Source organism: Aristolochia californica, unplaced genomic scaffold, assembly GCF_029961685.1.
Source record: "Aristolochia californica isolate CCGP_79_NKW_82.1479 unplaced genomic scaffold, dmAriCali1.0.hap1 SCAF_15, whole genome shotgun sequence".
In the NCBI taxonomy this organism is placed as follows: domain Eukaryota; kingdom Viridiplantae; phylum Streptophyta; class Magnoliopsida; order Piperales; family Aristolochiaceae; genus Aristolochia; species Aristolochia californica.
In genome coordinates, this window is record NW_027181826.1 from 24,613,837 (window position 1) to 24,631,258 (window position 17,422).

The following is a 17,422-nucleotide window of genomic DNA, read 5'->3' on the forward strand; positions in this document are numbered from 1 at the left end:
CTCTCTTCTCCCTCTCTGCGTACCGTCGGAGCGCCGCCTCTATCGGCGTTGCCCGCCGCCGTTGCCGTTGCCGTTGCCGTTGCCCACTGGCCCGTCACCACCGCCGTTGCCCGCTGGCTCGCTGCTTGAGGAAGACGAAGATGGTTTAATTTTTCCTAAGTTAGAAAAAATTAAACTATCGTCATCAAAATCATTAATTTATAAAATTTATTTATAAAATAATTATTTTTATCTATTTAATATATTTATTTTATAATTACTATATTAAAATAGTGATTTAATAGTCATAATTAAAATATTTTTAAAATAAATATTTGATAAATTATTTTGGCATAATTATCGATTGCTATAGTTAATTAAACCAATGGTTTTAAATTTTGTGATAATATATTATTAATTAATAATACATAAAATATATTATGTACAAATATATAGTGTGTTAAATTTATGATTAGATCAATTTTTTCTCTTAAATTATTCATTTTTAGGTTAAATTATATCATATGTTATTAATAAATTAATAACTCAACGTATTATTTTTATTTTTGTTATTTATAACGTTATTTATTTATTATTTGTAATTAATCATGTGCGTATTTCATTGGCTCATGTAATTACCATATTAATACACAATAAAATATCTAATTTAATTAATAAATATATTAATATATTTAATTATACATTAAATAACTTATTCATGTAGTAATAATAGTTGTTTTACCTAATTTAAGGTTTAAGGATTATATTGTAATTAAGTGTACTATAAAGGTTTAAAGATTCTCTTGTTGTTTTTTATGTTTTTTTCATATTGTGGCACTAACACCGGAAACTGTTTTCCAGTGCACATGAAGTTGTCAACACTAACTCAAAGTGAGAAGATGATATAATCATGATCTTAATGTTGGACATGAACTTGATCGTTCATTTGTCCATCGGCGGACTAACACCCCCGAAATGAACCTCGAAGATAATGAAATAACAATCGGAGTATAATAAACAAACGCAATCTCAACACTATAAAAGAATAATCAACGGGTATCCAATCCAACTGAGCTCCATCTTCTTCCCTGTAATGAACACCTTCAGCAGCAGGAAGAAAGAAAAGAGACGAGCAGTTTATAGCATGACAGAGATGGGTCACGTACGGTGGCAAAAACACAGCTCTTATTCCATTTCCGGTGTTTCTGGAGCTGGGTTTGACGCCATCAGGCAGACGCCGCACCACCGGCGGCCATCGTCGAGCTGCTACTTGAGAAAGTTGATGAGGAAGCTGAAGAAGCATAGCAAGATGCTGTGCTCGGCCACCAGGCCTGCCGCGTTCCACAGTCACTACGATACGTTGAGCTATGCCCGGAATTTCGATCACAGTGACTGCTCCTTCGATGATGGGTCCAATCGGTTTTACGCACTCGTCGAGATTTGTTCTCTCGTCGGCTACCTCGGATCCTCCGGTGCTTGCCGCTGTTCATTAATAGTTGGAAGATCGCTCCTTTTTTCTCCTTTCAAGGATTTTCTGGTTATATGATGGGTGTCAGTGTTGCGGATGCATGAACACCCCAAGTTTTGGTAGATCAAAGTGATGTATTTATGATGTCTGATCGCTGTACTAATGATCTTTCTTTTCTCTTTTTCTACAACGAAATCAAAATTATTAATCAATCCTTCTCCTACATTTCACAACGGATTCTCCCTTTTTTTCTTTTCCTATTGAAAATACATTTTTGCTGCTGAAGCAAAAGAAGAGAGCCTGCATCTGCATCTGTTAGATTCTGTTCGGATATTTAGAACGAGACGGAGTGATGGGATATTGAGGCAGCGAGAGGAAGAGAAATTGGCTTCTCATTTCTTGCGTCTGGTTCTGATTTCATGGCCATCCATTTTTTGGAAAAGAATAGGCAGATTCTGGGTTTCCGATACTCATGTTGCGTCTCCAGGTTGACATTATATAGGCATGCTTCTTCCTGTGATAATTCTTTGATGCATGTCGATGTCGGCATGGCCGTTGATGCGAATGAAACAATCTTAAGAATTTAATGCTTTCTATAAGTATGTTTCTCTGCAAAGTTGATCAACTCCCAGTCGAAGGATTCTGCTTTAACAAGACGCAACCCGTTCGAGATTTTCTACTTTCAGGTTTTTCTTCCTGTGTTAACAGATTTCGAGTTGGAAGATCGAGTTTTGGCAATTTTTGCCCGCTAGTAACAATCAGAGGATGGATTGTAAGTTTCGTGAAAGTTGCAAAACAGAAGCATTTCCAGAATTCAAGCAGTTGATGAAACATATGTTACAAAATTGTAGCTATGCTTGCTGATTAGAGGTTTACTCTACATCTGGGAGAGACCATGACACCCTTTAACAGAATGGAAATAGATTTACAGGAAAGGGTTACAACCAATGTTAAAAATCAAAAAAATTAAAAAAAATAAAATAAACTGATCAGCTTCCAGTGTTTTTTATTACCGGTTGACCCAGAATAACTTCATAGTATGTCATCCTCGTCTCCTCCCTGACCTCTCTATTACTAAACAATGGGCTGAGAAGAGGGAACTCTTGCCTTGCCTTGCCCTGCCCTGCCCTGCCCCCCTCTGTCATCAGAGCTCCACCCTCCCATCTGCCAGGAAGCATAGACTAGGCTTCCCCGTCAACATACACGAGACCAGCCCAGTCGAAACCAGTTTTGTGCGGCTTTCCACCAGCTCGGGGGTTTTGTTGGGGCAGGTCGGGTCTGGTTGAGCCAGTGGCACCCATTTCAACCAACTGATCAGCTGTGAGTTTGATAATATAGGCTACATGAGAAAGTCAATAACAGAAAACAAATTGCTACAACCGACTGTGGCCACTGTTTTAAGAGAATAATTAATTAAGGAGCATGAAGAGTAATGTAAAAATTTAGTTACATAGTAGGAGATCCGAAAATGCTCTTTGAGGTCATTAATGTAAAAATTTTATAGACTCTTCAAAAAATAAATGTAAAAATCTTATAGAAATGATAAGTACAAAGAGACCAGTTGCACTAAACACTGTACACCACACAGAAAAGTGTTACTGCCATCATTTGAACCTAATAACCACAGCATTACACTAATAAAACCCTCAAAGCCCCAAAAAGATTTAGGATCCAAAGGAGTTAGAAAAACAAAAGATCTGTATTTTCAAGTATTTTAAAAATACAGACAATGCTATACATACATTTCACTTTTGTTACTGGATTACCTGCTTAAAGAAAGTCTTCCTAGGATTACTTTCCATAGGCACAACTAATTATAAGCTATTTAGCACATACAACAATAACATCCTAGAATATTGTCAACATATGCTTCCTACGGTTACCACAAACAAAACGCCGTATTCAGCTTTTGCTTTGAAAAACTCCTAGTCCATAAGAAAACTAACAAACAGTATGGCTTCACATTTCACAAACAAGGCTAAAAAGACAGCTAAAAACAGTTAACAAACCACATGAATTTTCTTTTCTGCCACACGCTTTCCAAGACTGAAATACTATAACTCTATGTCAGTTAGGCATATGGCTCAACAGCCCCATGGAGGGTTCTAATGCTAGGTCTTGGATTCAAGTTCCACCCAGTGCATGAGGCATATTGTGTGTATAATCAAATATTCAAAAAAACAAAAAACAATATCTATTTTCTCAATGTAGGCTCTTTATCAAGGATCAAGACAAATAGATAAGAGTTATAGTTTTTGGATGGGATTAACAACGAAGGTTAGATACAATTGAATTTTGTGGGAACAGTCCAGCCTCAGCTTACCCATGAGAATTATGGAAGCATTACTTCCTGGTGCAGCTTTAGCCTTCCAAAAAGCCTGCATCATGTTTGATCCTAAAAAAACAGTTTAAAGCATCAAGGAAAACAGAAGGTGAGTACTACCTCTGCAGCTTTAGGAAAGAGGTCTCAGGTTACTGCTAGAAAGACCTGCTTACTCAACACCGATATCAACCTGTATTGGAACACCGGAAATTATGTTATTCCCTTCCAAATGAATGTAGGATAATATTCCAAAATTTGGGAAAGAAATCTATTCCAACAGATTTGGTATGTAAACAAATTTTAAGAATAAGAACACTACTAATGAAAAAGAAACGCTGGGGAACAACTCCATGAAGGCAAGACTATATTTTTCTCTCTGTTACAAAATCTTTACTAAGGGATGTCCAAATAACTGTTCCCTCATTAACACTCTAAAAATCATGCTTACAAAAATGGCACATTGTTGATGGAGACAAAACGGCAGATCCACTACTCCTGCTTAGTGTGATGGTCATCTGACACCGTCTCCTCTGAAGATATTTCCTCCACTTCAGCCTGGACCTCACGTGCATCTGAGTGGGTTTCACTAGAGTCCCCACTCTCTGTCCTATCCACCACCTGGTTTTCTGGAAGCTTGCCCCAATTATCCAACAGAGAGCTCCTTGCCTTTCTTTTACCACGTGTTCCTTTCATCAAATACAAACTACCTACGTCTCCAGATGGCTCTAAATGCTCAAACTCCTTCCTCGTTGCAGGACTATCACTTGTGAGAAAGCTTGAGCTTGGCATGTGTGGGCCAGGAGCTACACAAGAAGCAACCAAGTTAAGCACTTCAGGCGATGGTGATAATGAAATTCCTGACTTCTTGCGGTTGGTCAGCAGTGTCGATGAAGATGGCGTACTTAACAAATTTAAATTCAGTGAAGGAAGGGTAACAGTGGGTTCCACCCAGGAGAGGCATGTTGATGGTGTAGTTACTGGAGGTATCAATGGAAAAGGACCAGGTGGAATAGAGCTTGAAGTGCCAATCTCTGGTGTCATGCAGTGGAGTTTACGTAACTTATTCCGCCTCTTCCTTATCCTCTTTCTTGGGTCCTTTGGCTGGAATGGAGGTGGACCCGGGACCGTGAAAGGGGGAATTGTTGGCTGAGCTTCTCCATACAGCATTCTAACAGACTGGGCAATGGCAGAAACATTCGGAGGTAACTCAGGTTCTGGAAGCTTGGGAGGCATATTGACTGCTTCTCGTAGCCAATGAGGAAGCTTGTTTGCAGAAGAGTTACCAACAGAAGCATCAATCTTGATCGGAGGATGGTCAAAACTTGGTTTCTTACTGGTATCAGAAAATGGCCCACTGAATCCAGCATCCCGTGAAATGTTGTGACTATCACGTAACCAATTCAGAGATTCATCCAAAAGACTAGGTAACTTCAGGTACCTACTTGCAGTTTGATCACCATCCCTCCGCTGTAAATTGCCAGATAATGAACTGGGAAGAAATGGGGGCTCCAATGACAGTTTAGAGGTCCCCGGTCTATCAGATGGTCCAGCAGATGAATCTCCAGTAAAAATTGGTTTAAACTTGTCCTGCTTCCATAAAGGAACTGGTGGATAATGCTCATTCATCTGACTGAGATGATCAGTTGGCCCAACATGCGGCAGATCTGCATGGCCCAGCTGGATATCTGTTAGATGTGAATGAAATCTATGTGGACCATAATTATCTGGCCCATCAACCCCTGTAATTCTACTTCCAAGTAATGCCCGTGTCATCATCCCATCTGAAATGTTGGGAAATGTAGGTTTTGCTAATTTTGATGAGAGGAAAGCAGGACCATCCAAGATTTTGAGCTGCTCCATTTCCCATCTCTCTGCCAGTTCTTCATAGGTCCTGTACTTCGAAAATTTCAATTTCGGGTCTCTGAGCATTGCATCCCAATTACCCTGCCCATGTCTACGAACCCCAATCCAGAGGATATCAAGTTCATCTTCTGACCATGAAGCCTCCATCTTCAGTCTCTTTCTGAATTTATTCAATCCAGGTCCTGTCCTCATTAATATGTTATCAAGGACCTTCTTGTGATTTTCAGGTAATGAAGGAAATGTTGGCTGCACCTGACCCAGGCCCAACACTGGTGGAACCTCTCCAATGGGATGCTTCATACTCTCATCAACGGGAAACCTGAAATTTGGCAATAATGGCATTGTAGGCAGATCTTGGATAGAGTGAGTCGTAGTTCGACCATTCATGTCTAATGATAAGTTTGGTAGAAGTTCAGCATAGGAGTTGGACACACTTTTAGCTGATAATGGGACTTTAGGCCTCAACTTCTCGTCAAGAATAAAATTGGGTGCAGGCAACTTGTCTTGGAAAGATGGAAATCCAGCACTTAAACTCTCCAGATTATCAAGAGAATCTCTTCCTCGTGATAATGTAGGAGGGCACTGCAAATCAGACAGCCAACTTAAATCAGTTTCACAAGCATCTCAAATACTTCAAATCTTCGTAACAGAAAAACATACGAAGAAACTTTTTGGTAGTCAAATGGTCACAAAAACAGAGAAGTATCTGAGCAGATTCTGTTCCATAGAGTAAATTTTATTCAGGAGAATGAGACTGAGAAAAATAGAACCAGTAACCACTTTCTTTTTCGCTTCTTGTCAACTAGAATTTTTAACCATTTGAAACAAACATTCAACTGCATTGGAGTAAAAAATGTCAAGACACTTCTGTACTTTAAAATTTTTTTAAGATAAATAACGGAAGAAGAATGGATAGATAACAAGAAGTGTCTAGAGCTAACATACTGGCAGAGTAGGAAAGAGGCCCTCTCGAATTGTACTCTTGAAAGGATGATGCAAAATCTCTGATGCATCACATGACACTGATACTGCTGCAGATTCTCGTGCCAAGTCCAAATTGATGGAAATTGAAGCAGCAGGAGCAAACCGAAGTGGACACTCAGGCACCCCCATACCAACACCAGTTTGCTGCTTGTTTGATCTTGGCAGCTCCAAGTAATGCTGTAAGTGTTTAGAGGTTGAATCTCGTAAAGGTGCATTTGGAGCGCATAGACCCAAAACAGGTCCCAGTATGGTGGTTGGAGGTAGTGAAGTGCCCCCCATATTTAGGCCTTGGAACTGGTGGCTTGGTAAGAATATGTCAGGATTGAGACTGCCAGGAGGTTTGACAGAGAGGTCCAGACGAGGATTATGAGCGGTTTTGTATGTACTTTTCAAGAACCTGTTCCTTGAAGATTGTTCACTTTTATTCCTTGATGCAGTTTCAGATGTCTGAGGCATAATGTTATCCTCCAAGTTTATTGGAGAAACCTGGTCTTGTACAACTTCAGCACGTCTCAAACTATGATGACTCTCAACTTCAATGGTGTGTAATGGTTGCACTGACTCCAGACCAACTGCCTGTGGGTCAATGGCACAAGATGCTGACAGATGTCTATGAGCGATGCGTTCCTTCTGCCTAGAACGAAGCTTTGCACTGTTTAAAAGAGGACTTCAGCAATCATTGGCAAATTCACTTGAAAATTCAGTAATAAACATCAATATCAAGACAAGACCAAATATAACAACCACTATTACAAAATCCAACTTGGAGAGTGACCAGGTCCTGTTAAACCTAGGTCAACTGGGTTTGACAGCCAGTTTGCCTTCTCCCACTAGTGGAAATGTGTGCCCCCTTCCTCCCTCCCTCCCTGTCTCTGTTTTTCTGTAAAAACAGAGAGGGGAAAGGGGAGGGTGGCCGCTGCCCCTCCCATCCTTCTGCTTGCATGGGTTAACCAGGCCGGTCAACCAGTTCACCAGTAAACTCAACCTGGTCAACCAAGTTTTTCACCCCAGTTCCAGATCTGTAGATACTCTGACCCAAGACGAAGGACTGATCCTGTTGAATCTGGTTCAACTGGCCTGTCTAATCCAGGTTTTATAACACAGATAACTACATCTCAAGAATTTCTACTTACAATTTTGCTTTTAGAGCTCGACCTGCGGGTGTGTATTCTGGCTCACGCTCTGGCTCCGGCTCCAGTTCATCCTCATCATTACCACTCTGCTATAACCCGAAAATAAAATCAGACCACAGGAAGCTACTGAGAAGACAAACATTCAGGCACCATTACTACTTTCCCTAAAGACAAGCGGATAACCTAATAACATAGTTATTCTCTTATACAATACATTATATGAAAACTAAGAGCTACTCAAGCTTCAAATGAACTGTGCCAAAGCTAAACAGAAAGAAAACAACAGTACCTCACTCATAGCTTCATTTGTATGTGAAGTAAAGACTTCCTTATAGGAGACAGCTTTCCTTAGCCGCTTTCCACGCCCGAGGGCTGCTTCCTCCTCATTCTGATATTTCTCCCACCTATAATGATAAAGAAAAACAAGTGCTCAACTCCAACTAATGGCATTCATATTGTGGAAAGCGAACAAATAAAATTCATGCAGATCTCTCTTCAAAATTCAAATCAGGAGAAAGTACAAGTAGTAGAAATTGAAAACTCACCTCACACGTAAAAGCTGGTCCCATTCATTTTCTTCAGTTCCACTGGCCGCAGGATCTTCTTTCTTATCATTTGAATGCACAGTGATGCACACAGCTGTAGTTGTGGGCAACTCACTGCCTGCTTGTTCTTCAGCCGGTTCATCATTCCACTCTAAAGACTGTTTTGTAAAACAAAACAAAAGGTGATGCAATAAAGACAGTAAATATGCAAACCAGGCTGAAAGCTACATTGTCAGATAGAAAACAAGTATGGAGGGAGAACCCACCTTTACTGAACCAAGCATATCATTCTCCGCCTCGCCTTCAATATTTTCAGTATATCCCAAAGCAAGGTTAGAACGATCAAGCAACTTCAGAATTGCATTTTCATCCCATACAATCTTCTGAGATCCATCTGTGCATTTGTCTTTATATACATCTCCAAGGCCACCACCTCGCCTTCTATGCCTCTGCTCTGGGTCCCCACCCACAACAGATTTGTTGTGAGAGCTTTCATTACTAGCGTCTTTTCCATTCCCATCAGTTAAATCACTAAAAAGTTCTTCTGTGCCCCATTTTAGAATGTCTTCTACTTCTTTTTGTGATCCAGACTTGTTCACAAAAAGTTGGTCAAGCATTAGTTTTTTCTTGGCAAGTTGCAAGATTCGCTCCTCAACACTGGCACGAACAACCAACCTGTACACTAGAAGCCTTTTTGATTGACCGATTCGGTGGGCCCGATTCATGGCTTGGATATCCGCATGTGGGTTAAAGTCAGAATCATAGATTACCACCGTATCAGCGGTAGCAAGATTTATTCCAAGCCCACAAGATCGAGTGGACAGCAAAAAGACAAAACGGGTTTTGTCCTGGTTAAAGCGTGCAATAGCTGCTTGACGATCCCCCACCGACACGGATCCGTCTACCCTCTCAAATGTTTTGGGACCAAATTCCACTGTGAGATAATCTTCAAGGATATCCAAAAGCTTAGTCATCTGTGAGAATATAAGTACCCGGTGTCCTTCCTTTTTCAGGATCCTCAGCATAGAATGCAACAGAGTCAGTTTAGCTGAGGCTTTTATGCGCATCTCATGTAGGAACTCAATAGTCCCTGATTCAGGTTCTGTCCCTGGAATGAGATAAGGGTGGTTGCATACCTTTCGGAGCTGCATGACTATATTAAGCATAGATTGCTGTGGAACACCTTTTCCTATATTTCTTAAGATCTGATAATTTTTTGTAAGCATGGCACGGTAATATTCTGCTTGAATGGAAGTTAATTCAACTGGAACCATCCTTTCAGTCTTAGGGGGGATATTCTGCATCGCATCTTTCTTAAGCCTCCGTAGCATGTGAGGGGCCACAAGTTTTTTCAGTTCTTCCACTTTTTCAGTAGTAGTCAGGTCATTAAAATTTTCTTCGAAGGATAACAGTGAAGGAAAAGAAGCAGGCTGCAAGAAATTTAACAAATTGAACATCTCGCCTATGTTGTTCTGCAGGGGAGTTCCAGTCAATAACACTCGATGCTGGAAAGAAAATGTATTGAGCATACTGAAAAGTTTGCTTCCCGAATTCTTCAAGCGGTGGCCCTCATCTACAACAAGAACCTCCCAGGGGACTCCTCGTAGATGAGATGAGTCAGCAAGCACCATCTCATAAGTGGTCAATAAAACATTGTACATGTAAGAGGCAGTTCTACCCTTATGATTTCCATCCCAGTCACCTGCATGCCACTCATATTGACGAATTATAGACCTTGCTTTTGCACTTCCATGATACTCTACCACATTCAAATGAGGCGCCCAAGATGCAAATTCAGCAACCCAATTTGGCATCGTGGAAAGGGGGACTAGAACTAGACAAGGTAATTTGGCTTTGAATTCAACATACAATGATGAGATGAAAGCACATGCAGATACAGTTTTACCAAGGCCCATTTCATCAGCTAAGATCACATTCTTAGATTTGCACCAGCACTTTCTTAACCAATTTAATGCCTCTAATTGGTGTGCAAACAATGAACCTCCTTTAAGTTCCTCAGGCTGCTCCATAAGAGGAATTAGCTCACCTTGACCACTTTTTATTTTTGATGGGTAAGTTCCACTGCAGTCCTTATCCCGTGTATGACTCTCGATGTGTTCAAATTCTGCTATAAGATGAGAGGACTTTTCCATGATGGGTTGGTCTAATCTTTCCCATGTACACTCATCATAGGGAAGACCAGACCATTTTACTAATGCCTCCTTTGTACCACTCTTAGCAATACGAAGAGCTATAACTCGCTGAGGCTGGGTCCATTGGTCCTGGCAAATATTAATCATAGAGGTTCCATATTTTGCCTTGTAATTCTCTAACTTTCTCTTTGCCAGAACCTTCAATTGGGACTCACTGACCCATGTGTTGTGAACATGAGACTGGCCAACCCACTTAACCAAAAATTCATATACAATATCTTGATGTGGTGTCCGATCTGCATCTTTCTGCATTGACTCCAGGTCTTTCTTTTTATCTATGATAACATGAGCTCTTGTCTTCAAGTTTGCCTCACTTGTATCACTAGACTTTTCCATGGTGTCTTTAGTTACTTGCACAATATCTACAGCATTAATAGTAGATCTGACCTGTGCCTCACAGTTGACTGTCGTGTATTCCTGGTCTTTGGCAGGTACATAGGTCAATGCCAAGACATCTTCTTTTTCCAAGTAGTCTTCACCTAAAGACATGTGTGTGCTGTCATTTTTGTTTACTCCATCCCCTTCCTCATGAACTTTTCCTTTGTCTATAGGGGCTTCATTGACATCAGAACCATCTATGCACATATTTTCAGCATCCTTCAAATCTGTGACTTTACTTTCATTTTCAAGCGTAATTGACAGGATACCAGCCCCAGTACTTCGAATTCGACAACCCAAAATGCGGTCAACCTTTAATAAACAGGAACTGTTTTATCAACACCAAATTAAACCAAGAAATAGAATACTGAACCATGCAACAGTTAGTTATCTTACCTGTTGCGCTCCCTCAAGAATATACTCTCCATACATAGCCACTTTATCTACCACAGCTCCTCCATCAAACTCATTTGACAAGTTTGACATCTCTTCAGGAGACTTCTGCTGTCCAGGGAAGACGAAGAAATGAATGAGAAAAGTTATTGCAGCTTCATTTGCCAGTAAAGAGGTATCCTTTCACAAAGTTACGAATAAAGCAGATTCCCTTGCACCACTGGAAAAAGGTCCTCTTTTCTTTTCTTTTCTTTTTCTTGTTCTTAATGGAATTCAAAGAGAGGTATGGTGCTTCAGCGAACCCCTTCGAACAATTAGCTCATTAGATTCAGGTAGACCTAAAGGTCAAGATCATCACCAAAGCACAAGCAACTATCATCATACACAGAGACAGCCAAGCCTTCTCACAATGGTGCGGCAGGTACCTTCTATATTTACTTGCAGTAAGTCACATGCACATCGCTTAATTGCCATGTGAACTCCTTATGCTAGTAATTGGTTGTGCTACTATGCACTTAAAATGTAGAGGTAAAACCTTACCACATGGGCCTATTTCCATAACAAAATGTTAGAAATAACAACAAGTTTAGAGACCAAAGCAAAAAGAGACCTTATCTTGTTCTTGATGTGCCAACTTCTGCACTACTCGATCTTGCTTTGGCTTGTGGCGGTCAACTGAACTACGTTTTCTGCGATTTCTAATTTCAGAGCATGCAGAGGATGCCCTGGACCCACTCCTTTGAGTATGAAGAGTGGATCCCACACTTTTTTTAGCATCAATTGTAGACAGCTTTTTATGGTCCCCTCTCTCAATTCTCTGCCTATTCTTTTTAGATTTTTCTGCAGAATGACAAAAGTGGACAATAAGCCCTTTTGCTGGAGATCCTGTCTCTCTCTGAGGATCTGAGTCCAAAGATCTAGAAGAATTTTGCATATCCTGAGGAAGGGACGGCGTTTCTTCAGACCCACCATCAGATGATGAGTGAGATGATTTTTTGCTACTATTTGTATTCATCTCTTGTGATGTAGACTTCTTTTCAACTGGTGATGCATGGCGAGCAAAGGTAAGTTTATCTTTGACAGAAGGGGATTTATGCTTCTTCTCTAGCATGGAGCTTCCACCAATTGACAATGAGTTCCCTGAACCAGATGCTTTACTGCCAATGTTTGATTTCTTTAAGGAAGCTTTAGTTCTCGCTCTTCTTGAAACAGAATCAAGAGGAGTAACAGATTTTACAGACTCTTTTTGCTCACAACATGTTGGGCACTGCCACCTCCCAGGAGGAGTCCTCTTCAAGGAAACAAAAAATACAAAAATACAAATCAGTCATTCGTATAAATGTATAAGAAACATCAGTTCTGCATATGATGTTAATAAAATAAAAAATGGTTTAAAAATAAACAACAGTTTCAGGACAGACAAAGAAAGGAACACTCAATGCCAGATTAGAAATTCATAGAAAAAGTGAAAACAAAGGAGGAATGGTAATAAAATCGAATACCTACCTTGAGAGGTGGATTAAGACACTGGAGATGATAAGTACGAGGACAGCTATCACAACACAATAAGTTGCCACCAAGATCACAAATTACACATTCATAGTAGTACTGCAGGGCAGATATAAGAAAGAAACCAATAGGTGAGCTCGGTGACCATTACTAACAAACAAAAACCCAAAATAACATAAGATGTAAAATTATCAAAAGAAAGTAAGCTCATTTAATTTTTATTAGTTCCCCTCTCTTTTCTTGGCAGTCAAACAGTTTTTTAGATTCAGTTGATGCTTGAATCAGCAGTTATGAGCGCATAAACATAAAGACGAGAAAAATGAAGTCAAAAGCTCACTTTCTTTTTGGAACAGTAAGAAGGAAAAAGAAAAGACACTAAATAACAAAAAGAGACTGTTGACTTGAGTTTTTGTATGATTAAAAAGAAGAACAGAATTATACCCCATCATTTCCCTTCCTCTTTTGTGGAGAAGGAGACATGCTACCACCACTCCTTAACCTTCGCTTGGCCGACAAGCTATTCCTTAGAGGTTCCAAAGGTACAGAAGAAATACCATCTTTTCCATTAGATAGTTCTGTTGTTGCTGGGACCTGTTTTCGCTTACGCTTTAGGACCCAGTTTTTTTCGATCATTTTATCATGCAATGGACCATTTTCCTTCATCTTGACAGATGTTTATTTCAAAAACATGACTACTCCGAAGCATGACATAAGTTAATCATCCAGGATATGAATCCACCATCAACAAGGAGTTGCAGCCCCCCAGGTCCGGTTCCTACAGGAATTAAAAGAAATCACACTCATTTTTATAAAAATGTAGTGATAATAAGTCAGACAAACCACTGATAAATAAAGTCAGCAAGAGGAAACAACAAGACAAGTTCCATCAATAAAAGTCAGCCACCAAGAAAACCACAACTTTTGAACCATTCTTTTAAAATAGGAAAACTCTTTAAAGGACAGAGATTGCATATTTTAGCATGTGAACTTGTGCTTTCATAATATGAAGATGTGCAATCACATTATCCAACTTCTGTTTGTTCCGACAATTAGATCCAGTTCCTTCACACCCTGTAAATATTAGCGTCCAAATAAAGCAGGAAGGTCTAAGCCAAACCATGAAATGTTTGACTTGTTTCCAATTTACTTCAAATCCAAATATAATCTCTACAGCTCCACATAAATACCTTTTTCATTTTCAGAATAAAGCATAGCAAAGAGGTACAGCTGAGTATGGAACCTAAAATTTGACCTTCAAAGCAATGTAAGCTCCTTTTGCACCTAGTTGCACAATCCGGTGACAAGGAGTCCCATCACTGGATGTCACTAGAAATAGCACATACATCAAAACTCAGAATCATTCAGAAACTACTAACCAAACTTATATTCTTGAGTACTTAGTTAGCAAGAACAAGACAGCATTATCCAAAAATACACAAACTCCATCAGATAAAAAAAACAGTAAACTACCACTAATTGGTCAAAGTTAATGGTTGAGAAAAGAAAATCACTACCAAATTTTCAAGTTCCTCTTTCTTGTTAAACTTAAAGGGACAATGTTACTGGATCAATTACTTACCAAATGCAAACCTGTCCTAGAAACAACATTCATAAAATTGAAGTCAAGTAAACTAATCACCAACTACAGAAGTAAACCCACTTTCATCTACTTCTCTACTAGGCAAAAGAATCAGATTCCAGTAAGTCCAAAAATACAGATCTGTGTGCCAAATTCAATGACCAAGCTAAATACATTCTACACTAACTGAACCTACTCCATCAGAAAGTCCAATCCTTGTTTAATTTCACCAAACCATTTACTCACAGAATCTTAAAAGGCCATCTTCAGATTCATAGGTATCGCACACAGTTAGAAACAAAAAGCCACAGCAACAGCCAAGCCAATAGCTCATTGAAAAAGCCAAACTTAAATGAGGATTTAAACTGAATTAATTCAATAATATAAAAACATAATCCCAAATGACAGTCGAGTCACAATTCCAGAAACTAAACCACAATCAGATAAACCCGAGCAAATTCGAGATAATGAATATCAAACATAAACACCACAACCTTACAATCAAAAGCAACGCCACAGAGCAAACATCGAATATCAGTAAAACTCACCATTCTGAACCGTGAGTACACCCAGAACCGCAAATTCTTCACCAAAGAGCTGTACAAACCAACTGGTCGCCCAGATCATCCAAACGGATAAAAAGGGAGGTAGTGGATTGAACGAAGAGCAGCGCAAGGGTAGCAGGCAGCGGAAGAAAAGGGGCTAGGGCTTTGGAGAGCAGGTGATAGAGCGAGAAAGAGAATAAATATGAGAGACGCACAAGATACGGAATCGGCGGGGTCGTAGGACGAGAGAGAAAACCATCGCGGGACTGACATGGCAGGTGTGGGCCAATGCTTCCCTTCCACGTGGCGCAGCGAGGGCAGATTGCTCCTCGAGAGGGCGCATTTTTGTTTCCTCTAATCTTCACTCCTCCCTTTCTCTCTCCTCCAAGACGAGCTAGAAAGCAAGAGCCACCCTCCCTCTTGACAGAATCGATCATTTTGCTGGTTTTGATGTGTTGAGGAAAGCTATGTGGGCTGTTACCAGCAGCCTTTTCAATTTTTTTCTCCACTTTTTCCCCGTTCACTTATCTTCTCTCTTTAATCTGAAAATCCCGTTTTCTCCTAACTCCAACGTGTGACGCCATAAATACTGAAAATTTGAAAAATAAATGAATTAAGAAACCCCGATTCTCATTTTCCCAATTTCTGCTTTTGTTTTCCAGAATCTTAATCTTCGTATTCTCTCTCCTCCCGCCTTCTTTCTCTCTCCTCTCCTTCGTACCTGACTTCTGTACTTTTTGTCTCCTCGCTGTGTTTTCTTTTGCTTCTGACAATTTCTTTATCACCTGTCTGATCGTGTTATTCATTTTTCTTCAATTTTCATTTTCTCTCCTCGATGACGTCATAATTACGTTTGACTCCTCGGCAGCTGCTCTCTGCACTGTTACCTAAAAAGCTTAGTTGCTGTTTCAATTTTGTCTAAATACCCACCACAAGGTGGAAACCACCGACAAAGTTGCTGAATCTTGGAGTATTACACTTCGGTCCTTGATAGTATGTTTTTTTTCCAAATTGTTCCCTGGAGAGTTGAGTTTAGCCGAACCGTCCTTGATTATTTCCAATTTTCCCGTCGGCAGCCTCAGCATTGTTATCTGAGGAAAGAAAAGAACATGAACGGCTTTGACGTCTTTGTCTGAAACTTTGAATTGAGGGAACGACGATCATTCAGAGTTCAGACTACATTTCCTTTTAGAGTCCAGACTGTGCTGGAGTGTGGGTTTTGACTATGTTTTCTTCATCAGAGGAGAAATGGGGAGGAGCACTGTGATGGGAATGTATGGTTTAGCGGAGTGATTTGGCTACTTGTAGTCATTGAAATGTATTAGAACCTGCAGCCATCTGAATTGCTACTTAAAATGCCTCAAATGGGTAGCTGACAGAAATCAGTTATGAGCTTCTAAGGTGCTTTAATCTACGTCAGAAATCACAGGTTTTGCTAGTCATCTTGTCATATCCGTTTACGATTCAAACTCCAGACTGTATTTCTGAAGGTTGTTGGACTGTGTTTTCCTCGTCGGTGGGGAAATGGGTAGGATCACAGTGGACAGATGGGAATGTATGGTTTTATTGGCTGCTTGAAGCCATTGAAATATATATATATCCATGGAACCTGCACCATCTCCATCGCAACTTAAATCCCTCAAATGGGCATCTACCAGAATTAATTTCTAAGCTGCTAAGATGCTTCGATCTCCGTCTGAAATCACAGGTTCTCCTGATCATCTTGTTATATCCATGTACTGTTCAGACTTCTGACTGCATCTACACAGTCATTGGCTGTTTGCAGTCATTAACATTTTTGGGAAGCATCCCCAAGTTTCACTTCTGCCTGAATCTCCACCAGAAATGACAGCTTCAAGCAGTCATTTTGTCATACACATTGTTCTAGTCTCTTCTCTACTCCCACACATATGGAAAAGCATCTGTCCTGCAAATACCCACTAAGGAAGCTCCTCAAGTTAACTTGTGAGCAACAAGTAGCAGGAAACTATGTCTATGGGAATTGGGGATTCCTGAGCATCAATTTTGCTAGCTGCAACATCAAGAATTAGAACCAAAACTAGAGCTTTCTGTATCTAAAGAGGAGAAAATCTCATAGTCCCTAAGTTGGCGAACCCTATCTCACTTTCCATTGTCTAACTTCTTTTATATAAGTAAGTGCTTGCACTTAGAAGAATTTATCCACTACTATTAGTTCTCCTTAAAACTAATGGTTGTAAGCCTAATAATGGTATAAGCAATTATTTGAAAAAAACTTTTGTCAAACTACTAAAAAAGTGCCACTTTATCTCCATGATTTTTTGACCTGTCGAGTTGACTCGTGACTCAGGTGAGTTAGATCGGATTTTAGACAGGTGAGTCAAGTTATAGAGAGAGACTCAAATCTTTTCCGACTTGCCCCGAGTCCAATCATTGGACCAATGAGTCTTGATTCAACTTAGATTTTCGAGTTCTGAGTCGAGTCAAAAAACCTTGCTTTCTTTTAATCGAATCATTATCATGATTCAAAT

At 39.9% G+C, this 17,422-nt stretch overlaps 1 protein-coding gene across 7 annotated transcripts; it reads right to left on the reverse strand.

The window, feature by feature from the left end:
- Positions 1 to 2,338: 2,338 nt before the first annotated feature.
- On the reverse strand, positions 2,339 to 15,409 carry LOC137951107 (protein CHROMATIN REMODELING 4-like). Of its 7 annotated transcripts, XM_068797699.1 has the most exons (14): positions 14,916 to 15,409; positions 13,230 to 13,563; positions 12,786 to 12,887; positions 11,890 to 12,570; positions 11,283 to 11,387; positions 8,562 to 11,198; positions 8,296 to 8,453; positions 8,040 to 8,154; positions 7,751 to 7,839; positions 6,579 to 7,269; positions 4,219 to 6,215; positions 3,891 to 3,960; positions 3,771 to 3,825; positions 2,339 to 2,765 (listed from the first exon to the last, which is right to left on the reverse strand). In XM_068797699.1, exons 2-11 carry the CDS (start codon positions 13,449 to 13,451, stop codon positions 4,260 to 4,262), a joined length of 6,756 nt encoding a protein of 2,251 aa, XP_068653800.1. In that variant the 5' UTR covers positions 13,452 to 13,563; positions 14,916 to 15,409; the 3' UTR covers positions 2,339 to 2,765; positions 3,771 to 3,825; positions 3,891 to 3,960; positions 4,219 to 4,259. The 7 variants fall into 7 exon arrangements, with proteins under 7 accessions (XP_068653800.1, XP_068653804.1, XP_068653805.1 ...); XM_068797703.1 differs by having other exon boundaries at positions 3,771 to 3,960; positions 7,751 to 7,836; XM_068797704.1 differs by having other exon boundaries at positions 3,771 to 3,960; positions 5,213 to 6,215.
- Positions 15,410 to 17,422: the final 2,013 nt, after the last annotated feature.